Raw genomic sequence first — 24,983 nt, 5'->3', positions numbered from 1 at the left:
AATATGAAGGAATTCTTTTAAAACACACAACATCAGACCTTCTGTCCTTCTAGGGCTATAGCTGTTCAGTTTGAGAAAAGGATTTAGATTTTCAATAGACCTTATTTACTAGAGCAGTTTCGGGGTGTGCAGCATCGGGAAGCTCTACACGAGAACCTATCTCCTCGCCTTTGTAATCTCTAGTAGCCACCTATATTGCCGAGTAGTTGTCTCTCCCCTTATCCATCTTAAAAGCTAACAGCACAGCATTATCACATTTACATTTGACTTATGGTTTGAAAGGAAATGACCCCTAAAGGGACTGGTACTATTTGGAGGTGTGGCTCTGTTAGAGTACATTTCATCTTGTTGGAGAAAATGTGTCATTGTGGAGGGGGGTTTTAAGGTCTCACATAACACCCGAGCCACACCAGTGACTCAGACTACTTCCTATTGTCTATGGATTCAAGATGTAGCTCCTTTTCCACTCTCAGCTCTTTCTGTAGCACTGTGTCCTCCTGCATGCTGCCTTGATCCCCAACATGATGATAATGGACTAAACCTCTGAAACTATAAGCCAGTCCAGTTATATATTTTCCTTTATAAGAGTTGCCATGGTCATGGTGTCTCTTCACAGCAAAAGAAACTCTAACTAAGACAGACTTAGCTACATCTAATTACATCTACTTACAAGGGGTCATAATAAGGTCTGAGCCCACATGGATAACGCAGGTTACTTTTCCATTTAAAGGGCAGGAATCATTCACATCTGCAAAATACCTATGTCCATTAAGGCAAAAATCTTCAGAGTTCGAAGGATTAGGTTATGATCTTCTTTGGGTAGCCCATTATTCTGTACTGCATACAACTATTCTCATTAGCTGAAGATTAACCCCAGAGAAGTAGACTGTGCTCAGGGAGGCCACACAAGAAGTGATCAGAGAAGCAGATGTCAGCAAGTAGAACTTGAGCAGTTTTCAGAAAGTGATGAGAGTAGGGGATTTAGGTGGGAGTCAGACACAGTCTGTAATTCCTCTTAGATGCAAGTCAACACTTGGAAGGCACAGTTATAATCTTTATTTAGTTTTTGCATTAAAACAAGAAGAAAGGAAGGAAGGATACAAGGAAGGAAGGATACAAGGAAATAAGGAAGGAAAGGCAAAAAGACAAAAATACTAATTGTGTATAAAAATATCACCTATATGTAAATGAAAAAAAGATTCATATAAAGGTAGAAGAGGATCGCCAAGTACATGAAGTTTACCATGTTTTTAATATAGAAGGAGAGAGTCGGGAGGAAGAGAGAATCAGATAAATATAGAGAAGAACTCTGAAAAATGAATGGAACTTCCTTCCCTTGAAAGAGGCTTATCAGAAGGAAGAGAACATAGTATTTTTGGAAACCTTATGCTCACTGTTTAAGAGTTCACTGTTTATTTAAGGAAGATGGTGGTGGGGCAATGACAGTGTTTTCTGTGTTACCAAATCCTCACATCAAAACACACAGAGCATCTACTATAGCAAAACCCCAAGCTCGTATGCAACATTTACAAAACTAAGGAGAATACAAAGTACCCCACAATGCACAGACCAAACATACGAGAAAAACTACTGATGCTATAAATCTGTGTGCCTGCCTTCTGACCAGAAGACGCACAGAGAGGGCGAATGGGATCTATGACACACATAAGAAAAGAAGAAACACAAAGAGCCAAAAAAAAAAAAAAAAAAAAAAAAAAAAAAAAAAAAAAAACAAAAAACTCACTGGAGAACAACATAGTCAAATGTAAACAGAAGTTTTTGCCTGGGTAGTTTTACTACTCCATCATCAAATAGTCACAGTGTCTTCTTTAAGAACCAAAGAGGCTAAAGAAGGGTGCTCACTGTGATCTTAAAAACTCAGTTACCATGACTGCTTTCTAGGGCTGGACCTTTCCTACCACTGATGTGAAATTGATCAGAGTCATCCAAATAGAATAGGACATGGATAATGAAGAAGGGAGGGCTTATTAAAAGGAACTTTAAAATGAAACAACAATACTAAAAACTAACTTCTTGAAGATACACCTAACCCTAATCTTGAAGAAAAAATTTTAAAAATAAACCATTTTGTCATACCATGCATATATGTTTTGGATTTCAACCACAGTTCCTGGCCCATAACTAATCTCTCCAAAGAAGGTCTTTGAGACTATAGTTCTTATACTTTACAGTGGGTCACAGATATTCTAATTTCCCTCACGTTTCTGTCTTGAAGTTGATCATTAAAAAGTTATGGTCTACAGTTAAATTATTAGGAGGTTCTAAGACATTCATTCCTGAGGAGTCCAGACCCATACCATTTAGAAAGAATGTTTCATGGAGAGGCCAAAAGGAAAATAAGAGGAGAGTTCAAGACCAGCCTGGCCTACAGAGCTAGTTCCAGGACAGGCCCTAAGGATACAGAGAAATCCTGTCTTGGAAAAAAAAAAAGAAAAAGAAAATAAGAGGAAATGAGAGAGGGAAGGGAAGAAGAGGAAAAGGGAAGAGAAAAGAAGAGGGAGTTAATACGTTCTAGACACATGGGTGTGCTTGTGGGTGTCACTCTTAGAGAGGAGAGAACATCAAAGTTTTCCACTGATCACATGTGTTTTAATGTCCTTTATATAAAAAAAACAGTAAAAGAATTCCCTTGAGTTCTGTGAGACTCAAGCAAAGTTGAGAGAAAATAATTATAGGAATTATAAGGTTAATATTCAGTGGGTCAGAAAGATAACAGCATGGGGCTGTCACCGGCATCTGGAACGAGAGAAAACTTGAAGACTGAGCTCTCGATTTGTGTCATCTGATTCAATCTCAAGATAGGTAATGTCAAAGGCCAAGTGAATTAAAAGATTCTCAGCCTTTTTTCCTAGAAAAATTGCCTATTCGTGGGTGATTAGAAAGCAGCATACTTCTTCACACTGCCTGTGTTGATTGTGGTATAATATCAGATGAAAAAATGAGAGATTTCCTCCAACACATATGTGAAGGACATGAAGTTACTAGGGATATATCAAAGGGACTTGAAGAAGTTCCATTAGCCAAAGCTGGGATAATTGAGTTTCTTCTAAATGGGTAATGATTGCAGTTTAAGACCCATCAAATGTGGAGGAATAAGGGAGGAAGGAGTGAAAGCAGAATGTCCATCTCAAGAATAAGAGAGGAGCTCATGTAACTTTGAGCTTTGGAGATTGTCTCTTCTACACTGGATGGAGCAGTGGTTGCTGAAATGTCACTGAGGTTGCAAAGAGCTTCTAGGCTTATCTACTCAAGGAAGAGCAGATAAGCTATGGCCTGCAAACGGCTGTAAGCATTTGAAGGAGCGGTAGAATCTAAAAAGCACCACATTTTAATTGCAACCCATAGTCGTATTTATTTAGCTTGTTACCAGCACAAGATACAATGGACGGCCTCTGCCGAGCTAATAACTGAGACTTACGTGTACATAAAAATCTATAGTAGGAAAGAGTGAAAAGTAAGTACCCACAGCGGCACAGTCAAAACTCTGTAACTCAATAGAGACATCATTGCCCTAGGTCCAAGAGGGAATTGAGAACTCTGAATTTTTAAAGATACACCTGAAACCTGTTAGTCCTGGACTATAAAGCCTGTTAAAGAGGCACACCTGTCCGTATTTTAGCAGGAAACTTAATAAATGAAGTAATGAGCTACCAGTACCTTAGGTCATCAAATGCCATTAGACAGATCTAAGGCAGATAAATGAGCAGAAACGAGACAGCTTTTTTAGCTATGCAGGCAATCCCAAGTCTCTCCTTAGTCCTTGGAGAACACCAGGCTTAGAGGCAGTTCTTGCAATTAGCTGCTGAGTACAAGAGGCCCGATGATTTTTCTGTGGGGAGAGATTTAGTCTACCTGTCTTGGCAAGATGAGAAGATCAGTTCCCTGGATGTAGCATCCAGGAAGCTGAAGAGGTGGAAGGCTGCTTTTTTTGCTGTGTAGTGTGGCTTTGCCATACCCAAAGGCAAAACTCAAGGTCTTTTGCAACTATGAATCTATCTTCTTGGAGCAGCATTAGGATGCTGTGGGAGCTGGCATGCCTCTGTGTTAGAAGCTCTTTTCTTAAATGTCATACTCTCCGATCTGTAAAAGCACCTGAGAATTGGATGTCATTACCTGTAATATTTAAACTAGACATCTAAGCTAAATTTAGACATGTATTTTACCCAGTTAGTTACAACTTACCAATGCTAGTAAATGTAAGAAGATTAAAAGGAATATTTTAATGAGTCAAGGAATATTAGCATACGTGGGTACTCTTACCCAAGATGGTGGTAGGGTCAAAATGGAGGTTATCCACATGTTTGTATTTTTCCAGAGCTATTATAATCTGAAGTTATAAGTTTCACAAATCTTAAAACATGCACACTTGCACACACAGAAACAAGAGAAGCATACTGTGGAAACACACTCCCATAAGCACACAGACATAAAACAACCACACTGTGGAAACACACTTCCCTAATCACATAGACATAAAACACATTATTTTAACAGACAGAAAAATAAAACTCTTTTAGGAACCTGTGTCAGTTGACCAACTTAAAAATCCTGGTGTAGGCAGGCAGCAGAAACCAGGGAAGCACTCTCTGGGGAGGGGTCACTATTTGGCAGGCTTTCTTGGAGGTGGAGTTTGAACTGAGGTAACTCCCAGGGGAGGGAGCTTATGCCAGGAGCTGGGTGAAGCCCCAGCCGAATAGTTCAGACTCTGAGAAAGCCTGCCAAATGCTAACCCCTCCCCAGGGAAGATCGAGACCACTCCCACAGGCTATTTAAACTGCCCCCCCCCCCAGAATGAACACATGGTCTCGGGGTTTCCTGTGATCTCCCCTTCTCTCTCTTCCCCCTTCTCTCTCTTCCCCCTTCCATGTTTTCCCGGGGCTATCCGGGAGCACTCTATTAAACACTGGCATCTTTCAATTCGGTCTGATTTGTTTGATTGGGATTATTTGCGTTGGCAGAGAGGTTCATCTTGAGAAAACACTTAACATTAAGTTCCTTTGTTCATGAACAAAAATTAAACATGCCCTACAACTTTCTAAATTGCATGGTGCTTACAACTCTGGAAGTCTGTCCATGTCCTCTTCCTTCTTCCAACAGAGGGTTTGCTTCTGGGAGTTTTAACATTTTTCCTCTATACTATTTGAAGTATAAGACTAGAGATTGAGGCCAGAAGGTTAGTTAGGGATAGACAGGCTTTGAAGAGGCCGTGTTGTCTGTAAAAACTAATCTAGGCTGATCTGTAGTCACAGTGGTCTGAAGGTCACAGGAAACCAACAACAGAGCATTACCTTGGACCAGAGTGCCCAGCTTACATAACAGGATCTGTAACTCACTCCAGATTCCCAGATATCAGCATCTTGCAAAAATCTGTAAGTGTTTTAACCATCTTCCCCCTACTTGAATGGCCAGTGGTTATTTATAACACTGCTTTTCTTATATATACCTAATTTGAGCATTATGCTAGGCACATAAGAGGTACCTTTGAACTCTTTTCTCAAGTAAGTCAATGAATGAATGAGAAGGACTCATATCATTCAAAAGTCTTGACATCTAACTTAACCTCACTAAATTTTCTTTCCCTTTTGTCTCTCTGGCTACTACTAGAATCATCCTGATAACTGTGTGTGTGTGGTAAAGGGGAAAAGATGGTATAAAAATGATAGTGGGGGTATGGGTGGAAGGGAGAGGAGGGAAGGGTGAGGAGAAGGGGAGGAGATGGAAATTTTTAATAAAAAAAAGAGGAAAAAATAAAAACCAAAGTTATTGAATAAAAAAATGATAGGTTTCAGAGTTTTAAAAGATTTGAGTTTGGACTCAAACTTTCTCTGTTTTAATCAGAATATATTAGACTTTAATACAACTGCAAACAACCTTCAAACCCCAGTAGCTTAACATACATATCCCTCACTTTTCTACCCTCACCTAGAATTCCAAATGAATGTAAGGCAAATTCCTTCAGCAGTAACGTGGATGTTCAGGATTTTTCCTGTTTGTATTCTCATTATCTCATGAGGGAAGCAGAGAGACTAGTAACTTACCATGGTTTTCTCACTGCTGCTTCTCCTCCTGCAGATCAGAACTATCAAATGGTTCACTCAACTGCAAAGAAGATACGATATAAGATTTTCATGCCCAGGAAGGAAGAACACTAGCATGAATTCTAGACTGCAATGAGACTGTTTTAAAATTTTTGCAATCATAGAGTATGTACTTTGATTTTAATAACTTAGAACAATTTTAAGAGGCCTAGAAAAATCCCCAAATTAAAAGCAATAGGCTTCTTAAAAGTTCATGGGTCAAAGAAATCTTCAGAGAAACTATAAACCCCTAGAAAGTGCAAATTAGGATAAGTAATTTCTGCGCGTCTATTATAAAGAAAGGTGATTATAGAGAATACTAGTCAGTGGGATAGTTTCATGTTGCCCAAAGAGTGATATCAAACATTTTCACAGTAATAAATAGGCAAGTATGCAATATGAAGAGCATGTCCATGAGACTGATTTGATCATTTCACTACACATAAGAATGTCAGAACCTAACTGTACACTATATACATATGATTTTACTAATAAAAATCTTACTTATGCTTTGGTAAAGAAACCATCATGAATTGAGTGATAAGTAAAGTATAGCACATCCCAATCTGTGAGTGAGGCTACAGCAGTGCTTACATGGAGATTTACAATTTAAAGACATTTTATGGTTAATTTTGTGCATAAGTGTAGTAGGAGCGGCAGGCTGCTTTCCGCCACCCGGCTAGCTTTACCCGAAATAATTACACCGAAACTGTATTCGTTTAAACACTGCCTGGCCCGTTATCTGTAGCCTCTTATTGGCTAACTCTCCTATCTTGAGTAACCCATTTCTAATAATCTGTGTAGCACCACAAGGTGGTTGCTTACCAGGAAGATTCTTAACCTGTGTCCATCTTGGAGAGGAGAGCTATGGCATCTGCCTGAGGCGTCTGCCTCACTGCCTTCTTCCCAGCATTCTGTTCTGTTTACTCCACCTACCTAATTTTCTGTCCTATTAAAGGGCCAAGGCAGTTTCTTTATTAACCAATGAAAGTAACACAAGACAGATGACCCTCCTCCATTACATATGTCTGTATATGGGTACATGTACATGAGTGCAGGTGCCTTGGAGGCCTAAGGCATCAGATCCCATGGAGTCAGGGTGATAGGCAGTTGTGAACCACCTAAAATGGGTGCTGGGAACAGTCCTCTGCAAGAGTAGCAAACACTTTTAACCACTGAGCACTCTCTCCAGCCTTGAGATTTATAATGTAAATGCTTATTTTAGGAAAGAAGAAGAGTAAAAATCAGAAAAAAATTTTAAGCAAAAAGAGAAAAACCCAAAATAGTAGAAAAAATAATAAAAGTAAAAGAAAAAAACCATGAGATAAAACAAAGGTATGGAAGCCAGAAGTTCAATTTTTGCAAAGATTAACAAACGTGATTCATTTGGAGCCAAGAGAACTAGAGATTACAAGCAGAAGAAATGAAAAAGGAACATGTACCAACAGCTCCCACACATTAAAATGGTAAGAAAATATAACGAATAACTTTATGCAAACAAATTTAGCATCATTGAATAAGCCTATAGGAAGAAGTTAAGTATACAACAAAAATCTTCCCAGAAGACAACATTACCAGGAACATAGATATAAAAGGTTTTTTACAAAATATTAGCAAAGCAAATATTGGATGAAAAAACTCAATAACACATTGCAAATATATAGGACATATCTCAGGAATATCAAAGCAGCTTAGTATTCAAAACTCAATGTAATTAGTAAAATATTTTAAATGAAGAAAAGAATTTTAATAGGAAAATAAGTATGCAGCAGAACTTATTTATTTGGGATAAAACCTTTCACCAAGTTATAATTAGAAGGGACTTTTCCAGTTTGATGAAGTTTGTTGGCAAGAAATGAATATGGAAATATGATATTTTGTTCTGTTTACAAGTTAATAATTAGTCTATCATACCTCATAGATGCTGTCAGAAGACATGAGCCTCATAATCCAATGGTTAAGGATGGTTACTTTTTGTAGGAAAAACAGTATCAATTATATTTTTTGTCAGGATCCAAAGCCCCAATTACCAAAAGGAAATACAAGAGCCAAGGGCATTTGCTTGCCAGGTGGTTTGTATTACAGAACTTTGAATTAAAGGAACCAGATTATCTTATGATAAACAGTAACTAAACATGCATCACACTGCCCAAAGGGAGAGACATTGTCTTTATTATACTGGGTAATAAGCAGAACATCCTTATTCTTTAAATGCTGTATCTGCCAAGTTTTCACTAAGTATCTTTGAAAATATAGTCCATAGGAAAGAGTGATTTATGCTTGTGTGCACAAGATACAGGAACACAAGAACCTCACAGAGAACTATCTTCTGATAATGAAATATTGAATGCTCTTAACCTAAAATCCAAAGTAAGAAATTTATGTCATTATATGAAGTCAATTCAACATTTGTCTTTTCATATATCCTTGTGTAGGCCTTACTTTTCTGGTTCTATAATAAAACACAAAGATTGAGGAAACAGGGACTGGAGAGATGGCTCAGAGGTTAAGAGCATTGCCTGCACTTCCAAAGGTACTGAGTTCAATTCCCAGCAACCACATGGTGGCTCACAACCATCTGTAATGGGGTCTGGTGCCCTCTTCTGGCCTGCAGGCATACACACAGACAGAATATTGTATACATAATAAATAAATAAATAAATAAATAAATAAATATTTAAAAAAAAAGATTGAGGAAACATAGAAGAAAGAATTTAACAATTATGATTTTAAGATATTACAGCAGTTAATTAAATAATTCTAAAAATATTTAGAAAGAGAAATTTTTAAATATCAAAGTAAATAGAATCCCTAAATAAACAATGAGATATATATCATTACCAATCTTAGGGTCAAGATGCCATGTTCCTGTGATCAAACTGGACTCTCTGAATGTGGCTGATGGTGGACGCTGACTGAGAAGCCAAGGACAATGACGATGGGCTTTGATTCTACGACATGGACAGGCTCTGTGTGAGCCTTGTCAGTTTGGATGCTCACCTTCCTGGACCTGGGGGGAGTTGGGAGGACCTTGGACTTAACATAGTGTAGGGAACCCTGATGGCTCTTTGGCCTGGAGAGGGAAGGAGTGGGGGTATGGGTGGAGGGGAGGGGAGGGGAGGGGGAGGAGGGGAGGAGATGGAAATTTTTAATAAAAAAATGAGAAAAAAAGAAGCCATGTTCCTCCATCCATCCTCAATAAGATTATTAGAACAGCCAAATTTAGTAGTAAAGGCAGGAAAGGGAAGTGCATTCATTGTGGCCACAGAGGAAAGAGGAACAAAGAAATACCTTTCTGCTACAACTCCGCCTTCTGCATTCTGAAATGAAGGCCAGAGGTAAAAACATCTAAGCAGTCCTGACCAAGGTGTGGTGCTGCACACCCATCACTCTCTTCAGAGAGGTAGTCTAACAGTGGTAAATCTTTCTCTTTACCTTCCAGTTGGTCTTTCACAGCATGAGATGCCTAGAAGAAGTCCAATATCTTGGAATCTATTACGTTAACAGTCTAGAAGCCAAAATAAGGGACACGTGTTTCTTCAAAATATCTACTTCTCTGCTAGACCCATTTCTATACTACATTCTTGCAATGAAATGTAAACTCACTGTTTGACTGTTACTTATCTACCAAACTCAAAATAATCCCAATTTAAAAATCTAACAGGATATTCTTTATAGAAGTGTATTTTATTCTAAATATTCTAAAAGTATTTTATTCTAAATTACATGTTCATGTATATGTCTCTGTGTGGGTATATGCACATGGTCGCAGGTATTCTTGGAGATCAGATGAGGGTGTCACATACCTGGAAATGGTATTACAGATGATTGTGAGTCATCCAGCATGAGCACTGGGAACTAAACTCTGGTCTTCTACAAGAGAAGTATGTGCTCTTAACCACTGAACCATCTCTCCAGTCCTTATTTAAAATTTTATATGAATTTCAAAGGACCCAAAATATCCAAAAAACTGCATATAAATGTAATAAATACATTCATGATTTTGTTTCTATAAAGAGTGGAATCTACCTCTGGGTGGAGACACATCATCTTTTTCTTCCTTAAAGATTAACCCAGTGGCCAGATCAATCAACTGGTCTTGCGAAGGTCTGTTTGAAGCTCTGTTAAAGAGGTAGGAGGAATAATTATCCCTGTAATGAGATAATGTACGTTTCCTTCCCAGCATTCTTCCCCTCACAGAGCCTGGAGAACTGATATGAGGATCTGTTGGTCTCTGAGTCCTAACTCTGAAACGTGTTAATTTTCCATTTTCCTGTCCTTCATGTTTGTAAGATGCTGGCCAGAGCCTAAGCATCTTTTCCCTAATACGTTGGACTTCAATCATTCTCTAACGGTTCCCTCCTTACCAGTAACTCAATTAGAACCCCCTTTCCTTCTTTTTCATTTCCCTCCTCTGGGCAGCCAAGATTTTGCAGCTTGCTTCCTTCCATTTATTTTTAAAACTCTAATAATGTTTCTCAAGCTTCCTGTTGAATCCATTTTTACATTCTTTTATTTACAAAACTAAGAACCTCAATAGAGGATGCCAATTTACTCAGTAACAGGGGTGACTCCAGTGAGACACTCCAAAATTTTTACTAACAATTTGAGTGCAGAATGATTTCTGAGACAGAATACAGAAGCACCACACACACACACACACACACACACACACACACACACACGTATGTATGTATCTAATATATATATTAGAAAACCAGCCTCATAAAAATTAAACTAAAATGTTTATTCTTCAAAAACTATGTTTAAGAAAATGAAGGCAAGCGTGGTGGTATATGCCTTTATTTCTAACACTCACAAGACAGAGGCAGAATGATCTCTTTGAGTTTTAGACCAAGCTGATCTACTTAGGAAGCACCAGGATAATCAGAGTTACCTTGTGAGACCCTGTCTGAAAAACAAGTAAGCGAAAACAAAAAATAAAAACCTCAAAAACAACAAAGAAAAGAAAAAGGAAAAAGAACAGTCAGCCCACTAAATAGAAGAAAATATATACAAAGCATACATAAGCTAAAAGTCCAGTATGTAGAATATATAAAAACTACAACTAAACAATTTATTAAAATTTCTACTTACATAGACTTTATTTTAAAGAAATCTATAAGGGGTCAGTAAATGTATGAAAATTATTCTTATTATAATAAGTTTTGGAAATGCATATTAGAAAGCATAAGTTACTATTATAAGCTTAGAGAATGTTTAACATGGAAGATGATTACTGCCAGATGTTGGTGAGGTTTTGCAGCAACAGCATCTCTTAAGTGTTCTCAGTAGGAATGTGATATATGCTAAATACCATAGTTTATCAGTTTTTCCATAAGGCTACCTGGACTATTTCCAGTTGTCATCTTTTAAAAAGAGAGATACTGTGAATATTCTTGTATAAGTCCTTTTTAGTGTTTTTCAGTTGGAGGGTAATTGACTACTTTGGCCTATAAGTGTTTGATCTTGAGGTAGATGAGTAATTAGAAAAATTTAAACTATCAATAGAACAATCAAGACTGGAAGGCATTATGGGAGAAAATATTTTCAAAACAACTAGCTGATTTCAAATAGTTAAGGAATGTGTCTTAGTTAGGGTTTCAATTGCTGTGAAGAGACACCATATCATGTAACTCTTATAAAGGAAACATTCAATTGTGGTGGCTCACTTAAAGTTCAGAGGTTTAGTCCATTGTCATCATGGTGCAACATGGTGACCTGCAAGCAGACATGGTGCTGGAGAAGTAGCCAAGTGTCCTACATCTTGACTTGCAGGCAACAGGAAGTGGTCTGCCACAATGGGCATGACTTGAGCATATATAGAACCTCAAAGCCTACTCTCACAGTAACATAATTCCCCCCAACAAGGCCATTTCCTCTCCAACAAAGCCATACCTCCAAATAGTGCCACTCTCTTTGGGGGCCATTTTCTTTCAAACCATCACAAAATGTCTACAGTTCAGTAGAAAAAAAAAAGATCCAATTTAAATATGGAAAGAGATTTGTAAGACCTTCTCCACAGGAAATACATGGCTGGTATTGTAAATCTAGACAAGAACCCATGACTAGAGAGCACATAGGCCCCAGGGATAAAACTACTACTATTATTTTGTTAAATCGACCTAGTATCAAACTGCCCTCTGAATTCACATCTCTAAACCCATAGATTAGTTCAGTTCTCAAAGCTCATCAGAAAAGTTTCTCTGTGCAGTGAGCAGTGATTGATGCCGAAATTCACAGCAGGTCAAAGTGTACAAAATGGTCTATAGAGTGTCTACAAAGTGCTCACCCCTAAGTGGAACACTCACATTACACCTCTTCCTCTTCCCCGAGACTAGGGACCATCATGGAAGATGGCACAGGAAGATTGGAAGACCAGGGTTAAATTGTGTCTTCTGGAAATAGCAAGACTACACTATGAATGAAATCGCAGCAGCAGTGACTGTCTACACAAGAACTGAACAAGATCAAACCAGTCAGCATTCCAACATGGAGTGGGGAAGGGGTCAGGAGCCACCACACCTGAATATCAAGGAGCTATTGACAGCTGATCACTTCTGGGTGAAAGAAGAGTCGATTTTCTTTAAGTGTACAGCCTTTGGTAGGCTGACCATGCTCCAGTAAATAGCCCAATTGTCATGGATATATGAACAATATAAATTGGATTCAGTAAGTTATAAAATATAGGACATGAACTTGAGAGGGGGTAGATCAAGGATAAATTGAGGTAGTGATAGGAGGCTAATATGATCAAAATACATTGTATATTTGTATGAAATTTTCAAGCAATAAATAAAATATTAAGTATTTTGATTACTTTGAAGAAAATCTTGGCAGTAAAAAATAGGGTGGGGGGGACAATTAAAAGCCAAGCAACTAATAAGCAAATAAAAAAAAACACTTACCATCACCAACCATCAACTAAATCAAACCCAAACCACAATATTACCATCTCACAGTTGTTACAGTTGTTATTGCCACACCTTGAAAATTGTTTGTGTGTGCTATCCAAAGGTCCATGTACTAAAGCTTGGTCCCCAGCATGCAGTAAATAGGGGAAGTCATTAAGAAGTGAAGGGTAAATAGGTCATAGGGCTGTACCTTCCGGAATGGATTAAATTGTTTTGTGAAATTGAGTCTAGTCTGGTCAGTGTCATTTGGTTCCTATGAGACTAGGTTGTTTCTAAAGCATGAATCTAGTGTTTACTTTCTTACCATGCAATCTCTTCTGCATGTGCTCTTGCCACTGGTACCATCTACCACTGGGTCCACACTAGAGTTCAGCAACTGTAGATGCCACCCTCTTCAACTTCAAGAATGGTAAGCTATGCAAGGTTACTTTCTTGATACAGTATCCAGTTTTAGATGATTTGTTATAGAGAATAAGGGGGGTGAAATTACCTGGTGCAAGTGAGAAGGAACACAGAACAGGCAACAAACCCACTTGAAGAGTTTATTAGAGGGCGCATGCACAGGCCTGGGAAGTCAGTGTGCAGAGAGAGGGAGGAAGATGGCACGTCCACCTTGTAAAAGATACCTAGCACATACGCACAGGGGGTTGACATGGCTATATCATACGCAGATGACAGGGCTCATGCATATATGTAAGAGCTTAACTGAGTCATGCGTGGATCACATGGGGCCCTTTAACATCCCAAGAGGTCATTAGGCACTTCTGCCTGAGGGCGTCTGAACCTGCATAACCCCTAGAATCTGGAACTATCAGCCTTATATAGCTGAAGTAATTATATTCCACCCTTTTATATAAAAATTTAGGGATTTGGGGGTCTTTAATGAGTGGGAATGGGCGTCATCTCTCGTGACTGCTTCCTGCTGATTTTGTGGGCAACGGAGCGTTGAGATGCTTGACCACATCCTGGGGTGGCTGATTACTTTTGAGTTTTTTTCAGGCTCTGGGGAACTGGCTGACTGGCAGATTGGACCTCACAAGATGCTAGAAAGGCAGAAAATTATATCCGGAAAAAATTTAGATCCCAGTGATTAAGGGAGGAGAGTCCCAAGATGAAAGATAGAGGGGTTTTTTTGGGGGGGGGTGAGGAGGTAATTTCCCAAGGGTTCCCAAGACCAGGAATGATAGGGAAGAATCAATTATACTTATTCTGGGCGAATCTGGTCTGTTTAGGTAGGTCCAATTGGCTCCCTGGAGCTTATGGGAAAAAATGTCTGTAAAGAAATAAATTTTAGACATGTTAAAAGCTTATGATTACAATAATATAGTGTTGAAATGGAAGACAGTGGGGAGGGGGTTGGAAAAGAAGGGGGAATTATTGGAAAAGGGAATTATTAAACCTCTTAATGTTTTACCTGAAGCAAATCTTAAGGCACTTGTTCTTTTTAGCATCATGGTTTTACCTTAACATCCAGGAGACACCGCTGCAGTGAAAAACCTGCTATGTTAAAGTCTGTTTTGTGAGTTTTTGGAGTTTGGGGCTATAACTGTCCCCAAACTCATTATGTTTCTTACCACCTGGGCCTTTGACTGTCCTTGTACCTCTTGCTCTATGTTTAATGATGGTCCCTGTAATAACAGCTGAGTGGTTAACTGGAAATTTAAGCAAGACATTGGAGATATACAGAAGCTGGTAAAGCAGATAGGAGAAAGAGAAAAGGGGAGAGTATATGGAAGTTTTGGCACAGGAGAGTTGTGTACGGTGATGAGACTTTTATTTTACTGGAACTCAAGAGTGGCTGATCTTGGTGCCCTCTGGAACTTAAGGGAGCAGGCCCCTGTTTGAATTACCATATACGAGGGAGTATCTTGAGCTGAAAGGGTAAAACGTTTAAGGTGGGACAGGTGAATCCAATGAGGAAATCCCTCAAGCTTGACAGCTGTGGGAGTTACAAGAATTACTTTAAAGGGGCCCTGCCATTTAGGGGAAAGGGGTGAGGGGCATTGGTCTGGGGAGAGAATAGCACCTGATCTCCTATTTTAATTGGCAGTGGGCATGAATTAGCACATGGCTGAGGTAATGAGTAGTCAGTAGTCGGTAAAATCCTATAATAGGGAGTGAAGATGGGATAACAGCAGAATAAGAAGGTGATCAGGAAGGGGAGAGGTTTTAGGTGAGAGGCCGGGGGAGGGGGAGGGGGTTAAAATCGGCCAACCATACATGAGTTCAAAGAGTGAGATGAAAAGGGGGCTTTTGGGGAGAGCCCTAAGCCAAAGAAGGGCCAGAGGCAAAAGTTTTACCCAGCCAAGATGAAGCTCCTATGACATCTTAACAAGAACATTTTTAAAGGAATGGTCAGTTCGCTCTACCTTCCCTGAAGACTGAGGGTGGTATGGGATATGAAAATGCCAGGGAATGTTAAGAGCCTTAGACAAAGTTTAAGAAATCTGGGAAGTAAACTCTGGGCCATTATCTGACTAAAGAGAGGCTGGGATTCCAAACTGCAGGATAATTTCCGAGAAGAACATCGAAAACTCTTTAGGCCCTCTTGTTAGTGGTGGAAACACTTCAATCCATCCAGATATGGTATCCACCAAAACCAGGAGATTTCACTCTCTGACCGTGGGCATATGAGTAAAATCAAGCTGCCAGGGAGGGGAACCCCTGGCCTGGTGGGTGGGAAAGCGGAAGCTACGCTATTTGGTCTTGGGATCTGACTTTTGACAGATTTTACAAGAGGCAGTGATAGCTTTTAAGAACTCAGAGGTGGGTTGGAGGTGAGCCTTGACAAAATAAAACTGAGCTTTGCTATTAGGATAAAAGAGCTGATGTAGGTAGGACAGAATTTGCCGGGTATCAGGGGGTGTCTGTGAGAATGTGGGCTGTGCTGTATGAACCCCTTGACATGACTGAGGTAGGTTTGGGCTCTGGAATGCTGCTGTTCTAGCTGCTTGTTCAGCCCAGTTATTTCCCTTGAAGCTGATGAGATCAACAGTGAATAATTCCTATAGCTTTGGGAAGATGGGAGGCTTTTAATGGGTCCATAATGTAACCTGAGTTAGTTATGGATCTTCCTTTTGTTGTAAGAAGCCCACACTCCCTCTAGATAGCTGTGTGGGACAGGAAGATAAGAAAGGCATATTTGGAGTTTTTGTAAACTTTTAAAGATTGTCCCTTTACTAACTGGAAGGCACTGGTAAGGGCTATTAGCTCAGCCTGCTGATTAGTGGTATGGTCAGGGAGTGCCTGTGCCTCCACTACCCCAGTATCTTACACTATGGCATAGCCTGCTATATGGGTCCCTTCACTTATATACCAGATATAAGTGGCCTGGGACAGTTTGCCCTCCTGTATATGTGAGGGGTAAGGCAGTAGATCCTCCAAGGTCTCTATTCAGGAATGAGATGGGGAATAATTAATGTTAGGTTGAGATAGGAGATTTGAGATATTAAGGGGTGGGCAGCATTGGAAAGTAAGTGTGGCATCTTCTACTAGTGCCACCTGGAGGGAAAGAACTCAAGAGGTTTGTACGAGATGGGACAGATTGTGGTGGGAGAAGACAGTGGCAGGTGACTCAAAAGTTAGTTTCTTTGACTCACGAATCAGAAGCTCAGTGGCCACTAATGCACGTATGCAGGGTGCCTAGCCCTGAGTGGTGAGGTCTAGCTTCTTTGACAGGTAAGCTACAGTTACAAAGGAAGGTACCAGGTTATGTCCTAGAACCCAAGGGCATATCCCTCCTTCTCTGTTACACAGAGGGAGAAAGAATGAGTTAAATCTGGGAGATAAAGAGCTGGGTGTCTGGTTGGGGGCTTGTTGGAGTCTCTGGAAGGGTTTAGTAATGGGACGGAGAAGGAGCTCATGCAGAGAGCCAAGGGTTGCCTCATATAAGGGGTGGGCAAGGAGAAAAAAAGAGGGGATCAGAAATGCAGGAAGCCAAATATTCCTAGGAACAATAACACCTCTTCTTTTGTAGAAGGAACTGCAAGGGACTGAATTAGCTTTTTTTCTGTCTAGGGTAATAGCTTTTGGGGTTGGGCTAATAGTTAATCCCAAGTAAATGACCTGAGAGGTGAACAGTTGGGCCTTAGCAGGTGAGATTCTATAGCCCTTTTTGGATAGGAAATTTAAAAGAGCGGAGGTATCAGTTTTGCTGATCTCCAATGATGGGCTGCAAAGTAAAATATCTACATACTGTATTAATTTAAGTTTAATGAGAGACAGTGAGAATAGATCAGAAGCTAAAGCCTGACCAAATAGGTGTGGGCTGTCCTGGAATCCCTGGGGAAAGGACAGTTCAGGTGAGCTGTGTGAAGAGGTGAGCATTAGGGTCAGTCCAGGTGAAAGCAAAGATATTTTGATATTGAGAGCTGAAATGAATAGAGAAAAAAGCATCCTTGAGATCTTGAACTGAGAAGAGGGAGGTTCCTGGGAGGAATAGTGGAAAGAAGTGTGTAAAGGTTAGGCACTACAGGATGAAAAGGGACCACTGCAGAGTTAATGAGCTGGAGGTCTTGAACCAGGTGATAGGTTTCATTAGGGTTTTTTTTTTTTTTTTAACAGCAAATATAGGGGGAGTTATAGGGAGAAGTGGGGCAGAGTAGCTTTTTTCTTAGAAGGTCAGAGACATTAGGCTCTAGAGAGGGGGGGTGCTAAGCTTAGGTAATATACTTAGAAGGATCTTGTAATTGGATAACAATAGGGGAATGGTGTTTAGCAACAGAGACATTTTTTTGTGTCCCAGACTTGGGGGTTTACCTGAGAGGCTGGTAGAGGAAAAGATACATTGGGGCTGGGAGGTTGGGAGGCTAAAAGAAGGAGGGGAGCTGCTGGAGAGTCCGGAGTAAGGTGAATGGTAGGAGCAAATGAAATGGAAGCACCTATTTTTGAAAAAAAAAAAAAAAAAACCCTCTTCCCATAAGAGGTACCTAGGCAGGTTGGCATGATTAAAAAAATGAATGATATAAAAACCCCTAAAAACACAGTTAAGTGGTGGGGTCTGCTGAGATAGATAAGGCTGTCCCCCTACCTCGACAATAGGGAAACCAGAAGGAGAGGTAGGCCCCCAGAATTCCCTCAGTACCGTCACTCAGTATGTCACTCCAGTGTCCAAGAGAAACAAGATGAGCCATCCTGATAGCGTGATATTTACCCATTGCTCCCTGTAACAGTTGTGGTCAGGTCAATGAAAACACAAAGATGGTGGTACCTGTTATGCCCAGATCACAGAGTCCCCCAAAACCAACCAAGTCCTGTATGTAAAAGCAAAGAGCTTTTATTCTTACACAAGTTTGCAAACTCGGTCTCTCTGTGTATCCAATGTATTGGAGTGGTCAGAGAGCCACGGACTTATAGTAGCAAACGTGGGGGTGAGGGATTTCTAAAGTTCAGGACCCCGGATTAACTGACTTTTGCCTAGGAGTGTCCTGGTAAAAATCAATGGGTGTGTGCCGGCAGGTGATCCTATCTACAATGGTTGGAATGTTAGGAATTTCCCTTGGGGGATGGTTTGTTCCTGGGTGGAGCCTGGGTAGTCTCAGTTTGTGGTCTTGGAAGCAGGGTAAACTACTGAGACTCTGGCCTTTATTGAGTCATGGCTGGGTCCTACAGTACCTTCCTTATAATCCCAATTACTTGAAAGGCTCAGAAGGATCATAGTTACAAGGCATGCCTAAACTACAGAGGGGGTTCAAAACCAGAATGAACCCAGTGAGACCCTGATTTACAAAAACAGCAGGCTTAAAAGGACTGGATATTTAGTTCCGCAGTAAAGCATTTGCTTAACATGTACAAGGCTCTAGGTTCAACCCGCAGCATCAAAGAAGGAAACACAGCCCAAGAAAGCATGTTGGAGAGAACAGGGGCATCTATTTCTTGAAGTATAAAACTATCCCCTCCCCCAAAATGCTATGAGAAATTCCAACATACCAAGCAATAACACACTCATCTTGGTAGATGGTGGTAGGGAGAGAGCTGGAGCCCCCAACTCCTAGCATCCCCAATGTATTTCTCAAATATCAAGCGTTCTTGGAAACAGGACTTTAAAAATACCATCAGTGAAAAATAATTGATTTAGTCAATTCCCCTCATTTTACAAAGGGACATTCAAGCCTTCTGTGCTAAATGTGAAGGACAATAGAGGCATGGGATTGAGAGTCAATACAAATGCCTACATGCTCCAATTTTGTGCTGTTCTCCTGCCCTCTGCTGGACAAATGGTTCTCAATGTGTGAGCCATGAATCTCCTGGATTGACGCCATCATACAGCATTCCAAGCAGTAGGATTTTTCCAAGGAGGAAAGACTTGTGGCAGAGGACTATAAGTTAGGTAGAGAAGGGGAAGGGGTATTAAGAGGATGCCTACCTTTGGCTCAGCAACTGGGTGTTTAGTAGTGATGGAAAGAATTTGTAGAAACATGGGGTCTTACTGTTCATTCATCCAGCTGTGGAAGTTGTAAAATCAGAAATTTTAAGCTATACACACTATCTCTGAAATGCCAAATAAGAAAATAAAAGTGAAATCAGAATGACAATAACTGACTTTATTCAGATTGATATTAAAGAACTAGTCAAAATTTCCTATATTCAATTGCTGTGTGGTACCTTGTAAATCTGCCCATGATTAATGACTAAATTTCTTTGAACTCTCTTCACCACAAATAGAACCAGTACTCCTAGAAGTCCCTTATGATGCTCTTCTTCCTTTTCTTTAGGATGCATGCCCTAAAGTGGGACATACCAAAATGTTACATGCACGTGCTAGTACAGTGCACATCACCTGAGTTATCCTACCAGCTTAAATTACTTATGTGCAGAGAGCAGAATATCTCTCCCCATTTGTCTTAACTGAGTAACCTATTGTGGGATTGAAACTGGAGCTTTTAAAAATAAAATAGAGACTCTGTCTTAGAATGTAGAAAGCTGGAAAGTGCTAATTTCATCTTTAAAGTAAAGAACAGGACTAAAACCATATTTAATACTTTATGCAAACATATAGGAGATCTGGAAACACAAATGTAATCAGCTGGTACAAAGTTTGGCCTCGTCAAAGAGAACTGACTCTGTTGTGTGATATTTGGCGTTCTGACAAAGCTTGCTTGGAGTCAGACGGTGTGGCTAAACACTAGCTGACCTAAATTAACCAGAGGCTTGGAAGACTGTAGACAGAGAGGAGACAGGAAGCAGTAAGGTGGAGCAGAGAGAATCTCGGCCCTTTTCAAGGGATAAGTGATAGAGGTAGGAGACGAATGGTAGCTGCTCTATTTCTCTGATCTTTCAGGTTCTTACCCCGATATCTGACTCCAGATTTTTTATTCATAAAGATTAATTAGTTTAACAATTACTGATTCACACTCCCTCTATGTATGTCAGGTAGACCAGATGACAAACTGGTGAAGACACGGTGGACAATGGGTTGAAAAAACTTATCTGAATATAATTTGGTGAGTCCACATTATTTTCCAGGTTCTCTTTTTATAAAGTATACCTGGAACTCAACAGAAAACACCTTTCAGAAGTGTCTATTGTTGTATATAACTGGGGTTAGGGGTAGGATGGTAGCCATGCATAATATGTAGAAATCCATTAGGATACCTCCATTATGGCCAAATTCATTTTTAAAAACGTCACCAAATTCACCCAAGAAAGAATTGTCCTAGAATGTATGAAGCCCTGAATTTAATTCCTGGTACTGCATAAACTGTAATCACCAAACTCTGGAGGCAGAGGCAGGTTTGGGATTTCAAGACCATTCTCATCTACCAGTATGCCCAGTGAGCACAGATGCAAAATTCAACACAATAGGAAGCTGAACTCAAGTAATATATATTGTAGATTAGATAGATATGCAATTCATCCAAAAAATGCAAAGTTGTTTCAATAATCAAAGTAATGTACTAAGTTTTTAAAAAGATCATGTCAGTAAACAAAAGGGGAAAACTGCAATTTTCACAGGAACTCTCAGTCTGAGGGCATTTATACAGACCTACAGCTGATGCTACAGAATTGGGAGCCTAATCTTTCTCAAAGAGCACAAAGGCAAGTATGTTCTCTGTCACTCCTACTTGACAATTCCTAGACAGTCCAGTACCAGAAAAGGGAAAGATTAGAAAAAAGTAACACTATTTGTGTGTGACAATTTTCTATGAAGGAGGATTTGAAAGGACAAACAAATCAGTAGAATATCTTAAAAGGCTTTTTATTTTTAATCCTGTGTGTCGGGGGGAATTCATGCAAGTGCACCTGCTCTGAAGGTCAGAAGAGGACAATGGGTCCTTTGGAACTGGAGTTACAGCAGTTGTGAGCCACCTAGTGGTCGTACTAGGAACCAAACTCGGGTTCTCTGCAAAAGCAACAAGCAGTCTTAACTGCAGAGCCATATATATCTCTGTCCATCTAAAAATCACTGTAATTTAGTACAGTTCCAACAAGAATACACACTCAGAAGTGTATCACAGTAAATTATATTCCCACATATAAGGAATAAAATATTGGAATTAGAAATGAAAAAAAGATACAATTATATCCAAATCCTCATATATATATATATATATACATATATATACATACATATATATATACATACATATATACATATATATGTATATAAATGCAGGATAAAAAATCAAAATGCAAAATGCTAAACTTACAGATTTGAAGAGATGTTTTGTTATGATATGAAATCTTGACCTACTGACTCAATGTACTTTCTATCAAACCTCAGCAAGTCCATTGTATATACAGGTTTATACTAAATTGACATGTGAAGGAGAGGATCTAGAATTGACAAAAACAACTGATTAGAATAAAAAATTAGAAGTCTCACACTACTCAATTCCAAGATTTATTACAGTAAGTCAGGCAATATGGTAGAGGCCAAAAAAAAAAAAAAAAAAAATGAACATACCACTAAACCCCTACAGTAATACCTGTTTAAAGGAAGAGCCATGGAAGAATGCTGAATTAATGGACAAATCTGTAACTAGAAACTGAGTATTTGTGGTAACTCAAAGTATCTTCCCCCAAAGCCTACTAAATATGATGCACTTTTAACATAGAACACATTCTTTGAAACTTCTTTCTCCAGGTGCAACGGGAAGACCATAGCCTCTCCCCAGTGAGCCCGTAACCTCTGATATATATGTTAGAGAAGTTCAGACTCACTTCTAAGGATGCAGAATAGAAAGAGTAGAACAAAAAGAACCTGGCAGACACCAAGTACTACCTGGTATAATGCAAAGGGCAGGCATACTACTATTGTATTCTCCAAAATCCCTAATGGCAGACTAGTCACCCGAAAACAGTCTGAAACTGAGGATACTGAAAAAATTTCTACCATTAAGCTCTGAAGGTGTCAAGATCATGAAAATCAAAAAAATCTAAAAGTTAAACACACACACACACACACACACACACACAAACACACACTGCCACCTAGTGGTCTCTGAGATAAACATGACTAGCTACTTACCCAAAACAGCAAAGAGAAGGAATTGAAGATATGTAATCTACTTTCTCATGAGATGACTTAACTGGGAGACAACATGCCAATAACATCTAATGATACACAATTTACAATAAAGGTATATAAAGGGATTAAAACTATAATACTCCAGTAAAACCAGTTAAAAAAATTAAGAGACTTAATTTGCAGAGGCTAGAGCAGTATGTATGAATGAAAAATGTCACAATGAAACCTGGTTTTTATAGAAACCTTAAAAAGTTAAAAAAAAAAAAGGAGAGTGGCTTACAGACTGTATGAGAAGATGGCACTCACCACCTTTAAATCTTGGCTCTATATTATAACAAGCACCATATTACAACTATTAAGTCATTATCTTCATTATGGACTTTTCCTTTTAATAAGATACGGATGACTATTTAAAAAATAAAAGGCATTAAAGGTTAGGTTTCCTTTTTCTTTACAGTTGATAACATCCATTGTGTATATGTACACTTCTCATCCATTCATCAACTGGACAACTAGATTGATTCTACCTCCTAGCTATCGTTAGAGAGCAACAGTAAACCTAGATGTGCAAGTATCTCTTCTATAGGATGTAAAATCTGCTGGTTTCCTTACCCTGGAGTGGTACAGCTGGGTCACATGGTAGTTCTGTTTAGTTTTGTTGAGAAACCTACAAGCTGATTTCCAAGGTAGCTGCACTAGTTTTATGCTCCCAACAATATGTTGCCACTTTTCCAACACCAATGCTAATACTTGCTGTCACTTGCATTCCTGATCAAGCCATTCAGACTATGGTGAGATGGGATTGTAAAGTGATTTTAATTTAAAGATGTTGAACATTTTAACTGTTTTCAAGCTATTTGTATTTGAGAACTTACTTTTAAGGGGGAAAAAGGTTTTATGTGCATGTGTGTATATGTGTACACATTTACATGTGTGCTCGTAGAGACCAGAAAACGATGTCAGATCCTCTTGGAGCTGAAGTTACACAAGGCTGTAAGCATCCAAATATGAGTGCTGGGAACCGAACTTGGGTCCTTAATAAGCTATCCAGCCCCACAAAGCCCACTTTTTAATTTGGTTGTTTCATCATGTTTATTTTAGTTTTGCACATTCTATAGACACTAATTGTTGGATGTATAGACAACTTTTCTTCCATTCCGTGTGCTGTGTCTTCACTCCAGGATGGTTTCCTTTGTTGTGTAGAAGCCTTCTAAGTACATGAGATCCCTTATCAGTTGTTGACCTTACATCCCACATTATGGAAGTCCTATTAAGTCCACACCTCTGCCTACAAGTTGTTTGATCCTCTTAACAGTTTCAGAGTAAACAAAGTCGTCAAACTGGAAAAAAAAAACACTGAAGCCAACCAGATCAGAAAGGCAGATGCTGCAGTTCTATGTGGATGCCATCTTTGCATTATCTTCATGTTTAACTTGGAGTACATGTGAAAGCCAAGTCATTACCAACAGACCATTGGAAGTGGAGACTGAGGAAAGGAACAATGCAGGTAACATGGAAGCAGAATGAGAATGCTGAGGGTGGAAAGGTCCAAACATGAAGGGGTAGGGAAGGCTTAGCCAAATGTGCTATGAAAAAGCTATTTGGAAACCTATGATCTTGCATACCAAGTTCAAAAAGTAGAGGGGATAAAACACTGGTAGCATAAGAGAATGGGAGTAGGGATACTGAGTTAAAGGTTTAAGTGAGCATGGGAGCAGAGGGCTAAGAGAAATCAGATGGTAGATGATGAGTTTATCAAAATTAAGGAAGTATAAAGAAGCCTTATAGAAACACACTAGTTAGTAAGCTCAAAAAATACAAAAACAAGAAGGGAGTTTGGGCAGAGGTACCCTGCAAGGGTGGACAATACTGCTTTTAGAAGACATGAGTTGCTTAATGAAATTGAAGTGCCAGGCACGGGATACCTCCCTTACGAGTTTTTGGTGACAGAGGACTTGAGGCACCCAAAACAACTTGTTACTGCCATTGTTCCTAGTTGCCCACCATAACTCAATACTAAAACCCTATTTCTGAAGACAAAGCCCACTTTGGTGTCCATACATTGAGGAATTAATGCCAGACTGACCAGGAAACCTTCTCTCTGCTAGGTAGCTTTCATATTGCTGGCAGGAGCTCATACAGGTTACAGCAGTAGGAAAGGCAGCAGCAGACCCGCTACAGCACTAACCCGCTGGGAGGGTTACATCCACTGATGCTACAGTGCTACAGTGGCACTGGAGGGATAAACACCTGATTGATTGGATTTGAGGTCTGACATGATGCCCTCATTAAAAAAAAAACCTGAGAGAGATCATAGGTTGTAGGGAAGGACAATTTCTGGTGGTGTTTCACAAAATGGTCAAGTGGTCAAGCGTCCTTCTTAGTATTTATGTCTACACCCATAGAATTATTCTGCTCTCAACCTTGGTCAGAGAAACTTTTTACATTGGGCAGCAGTAAATGTATCGAATAAGAGACTGTGAGTGGGTCAGTTGTAGATGA

The 24,983-nt window shown here is 39.5% G+C and overlaps 1 protein-coding gene across 10 annotated transcripts in view; it reads right to left on the bottom strand.

Annotated features, from left to right (window-relative positions):
- Window positions 1-19,647, bottom strand: part of Btla (B and T lymphocyte associated) — a 64,214-nt gene extending 44,567 nt beyond the window's left edge. For 5 of the 10 annotated variants that reach the window (XM_038346642.1, XM_038346648.1, XM_038346649.1 and 2 more), the window contains exons 1-4: window positions 19,377-19,647; window positions 13,317-14,285; window positions 10,128-10,219; window positions 6,060-6,120 (exon numbers count right to left, since the gene is read on the bottom strand). Coding sequence is in view for 1 of the 10 variants with exons in the window: in XM_038346650.1 (XP_038202578.1) it covers window positions 13,317-13,335 (19 nt within the window). In the remaining 9 variants the exon portion in view is untranslated. Of the gene's footprint in view, window positions 1-6,059; window positions 6,121-8,939; window positions 9,026-10,127; window positions 10,220-13,316; window positions 14,286-19,376 lie in introns of those variants that run through there. The other 5 variants (XM_038346644.1, XM_038346652.1, XM_038346650.1 and 2 more) reach the window with 4 other exon arrangements.
- Window positions 19,648-24,983: the final 5,336 nt, after the last annotated feature.

This window comes from Arvicola amphibius, chromosome 10 (assembly GCF_903992535.2).
Source record: "Arvicola amphibius chromosome 10, mArvAmp1.2, whole genome shotgun sequence".
Classification (NCBI taxonomy): domain Eukaryota; kingdom Metazoa; phylum Chordata; class Mammalia; order Rodentia; family Cricetidae; genus Arvicola; species Arvicola amphibius.
This window is presented reverse-complemented; position numbering and strand designations above follow the sequence as displayed.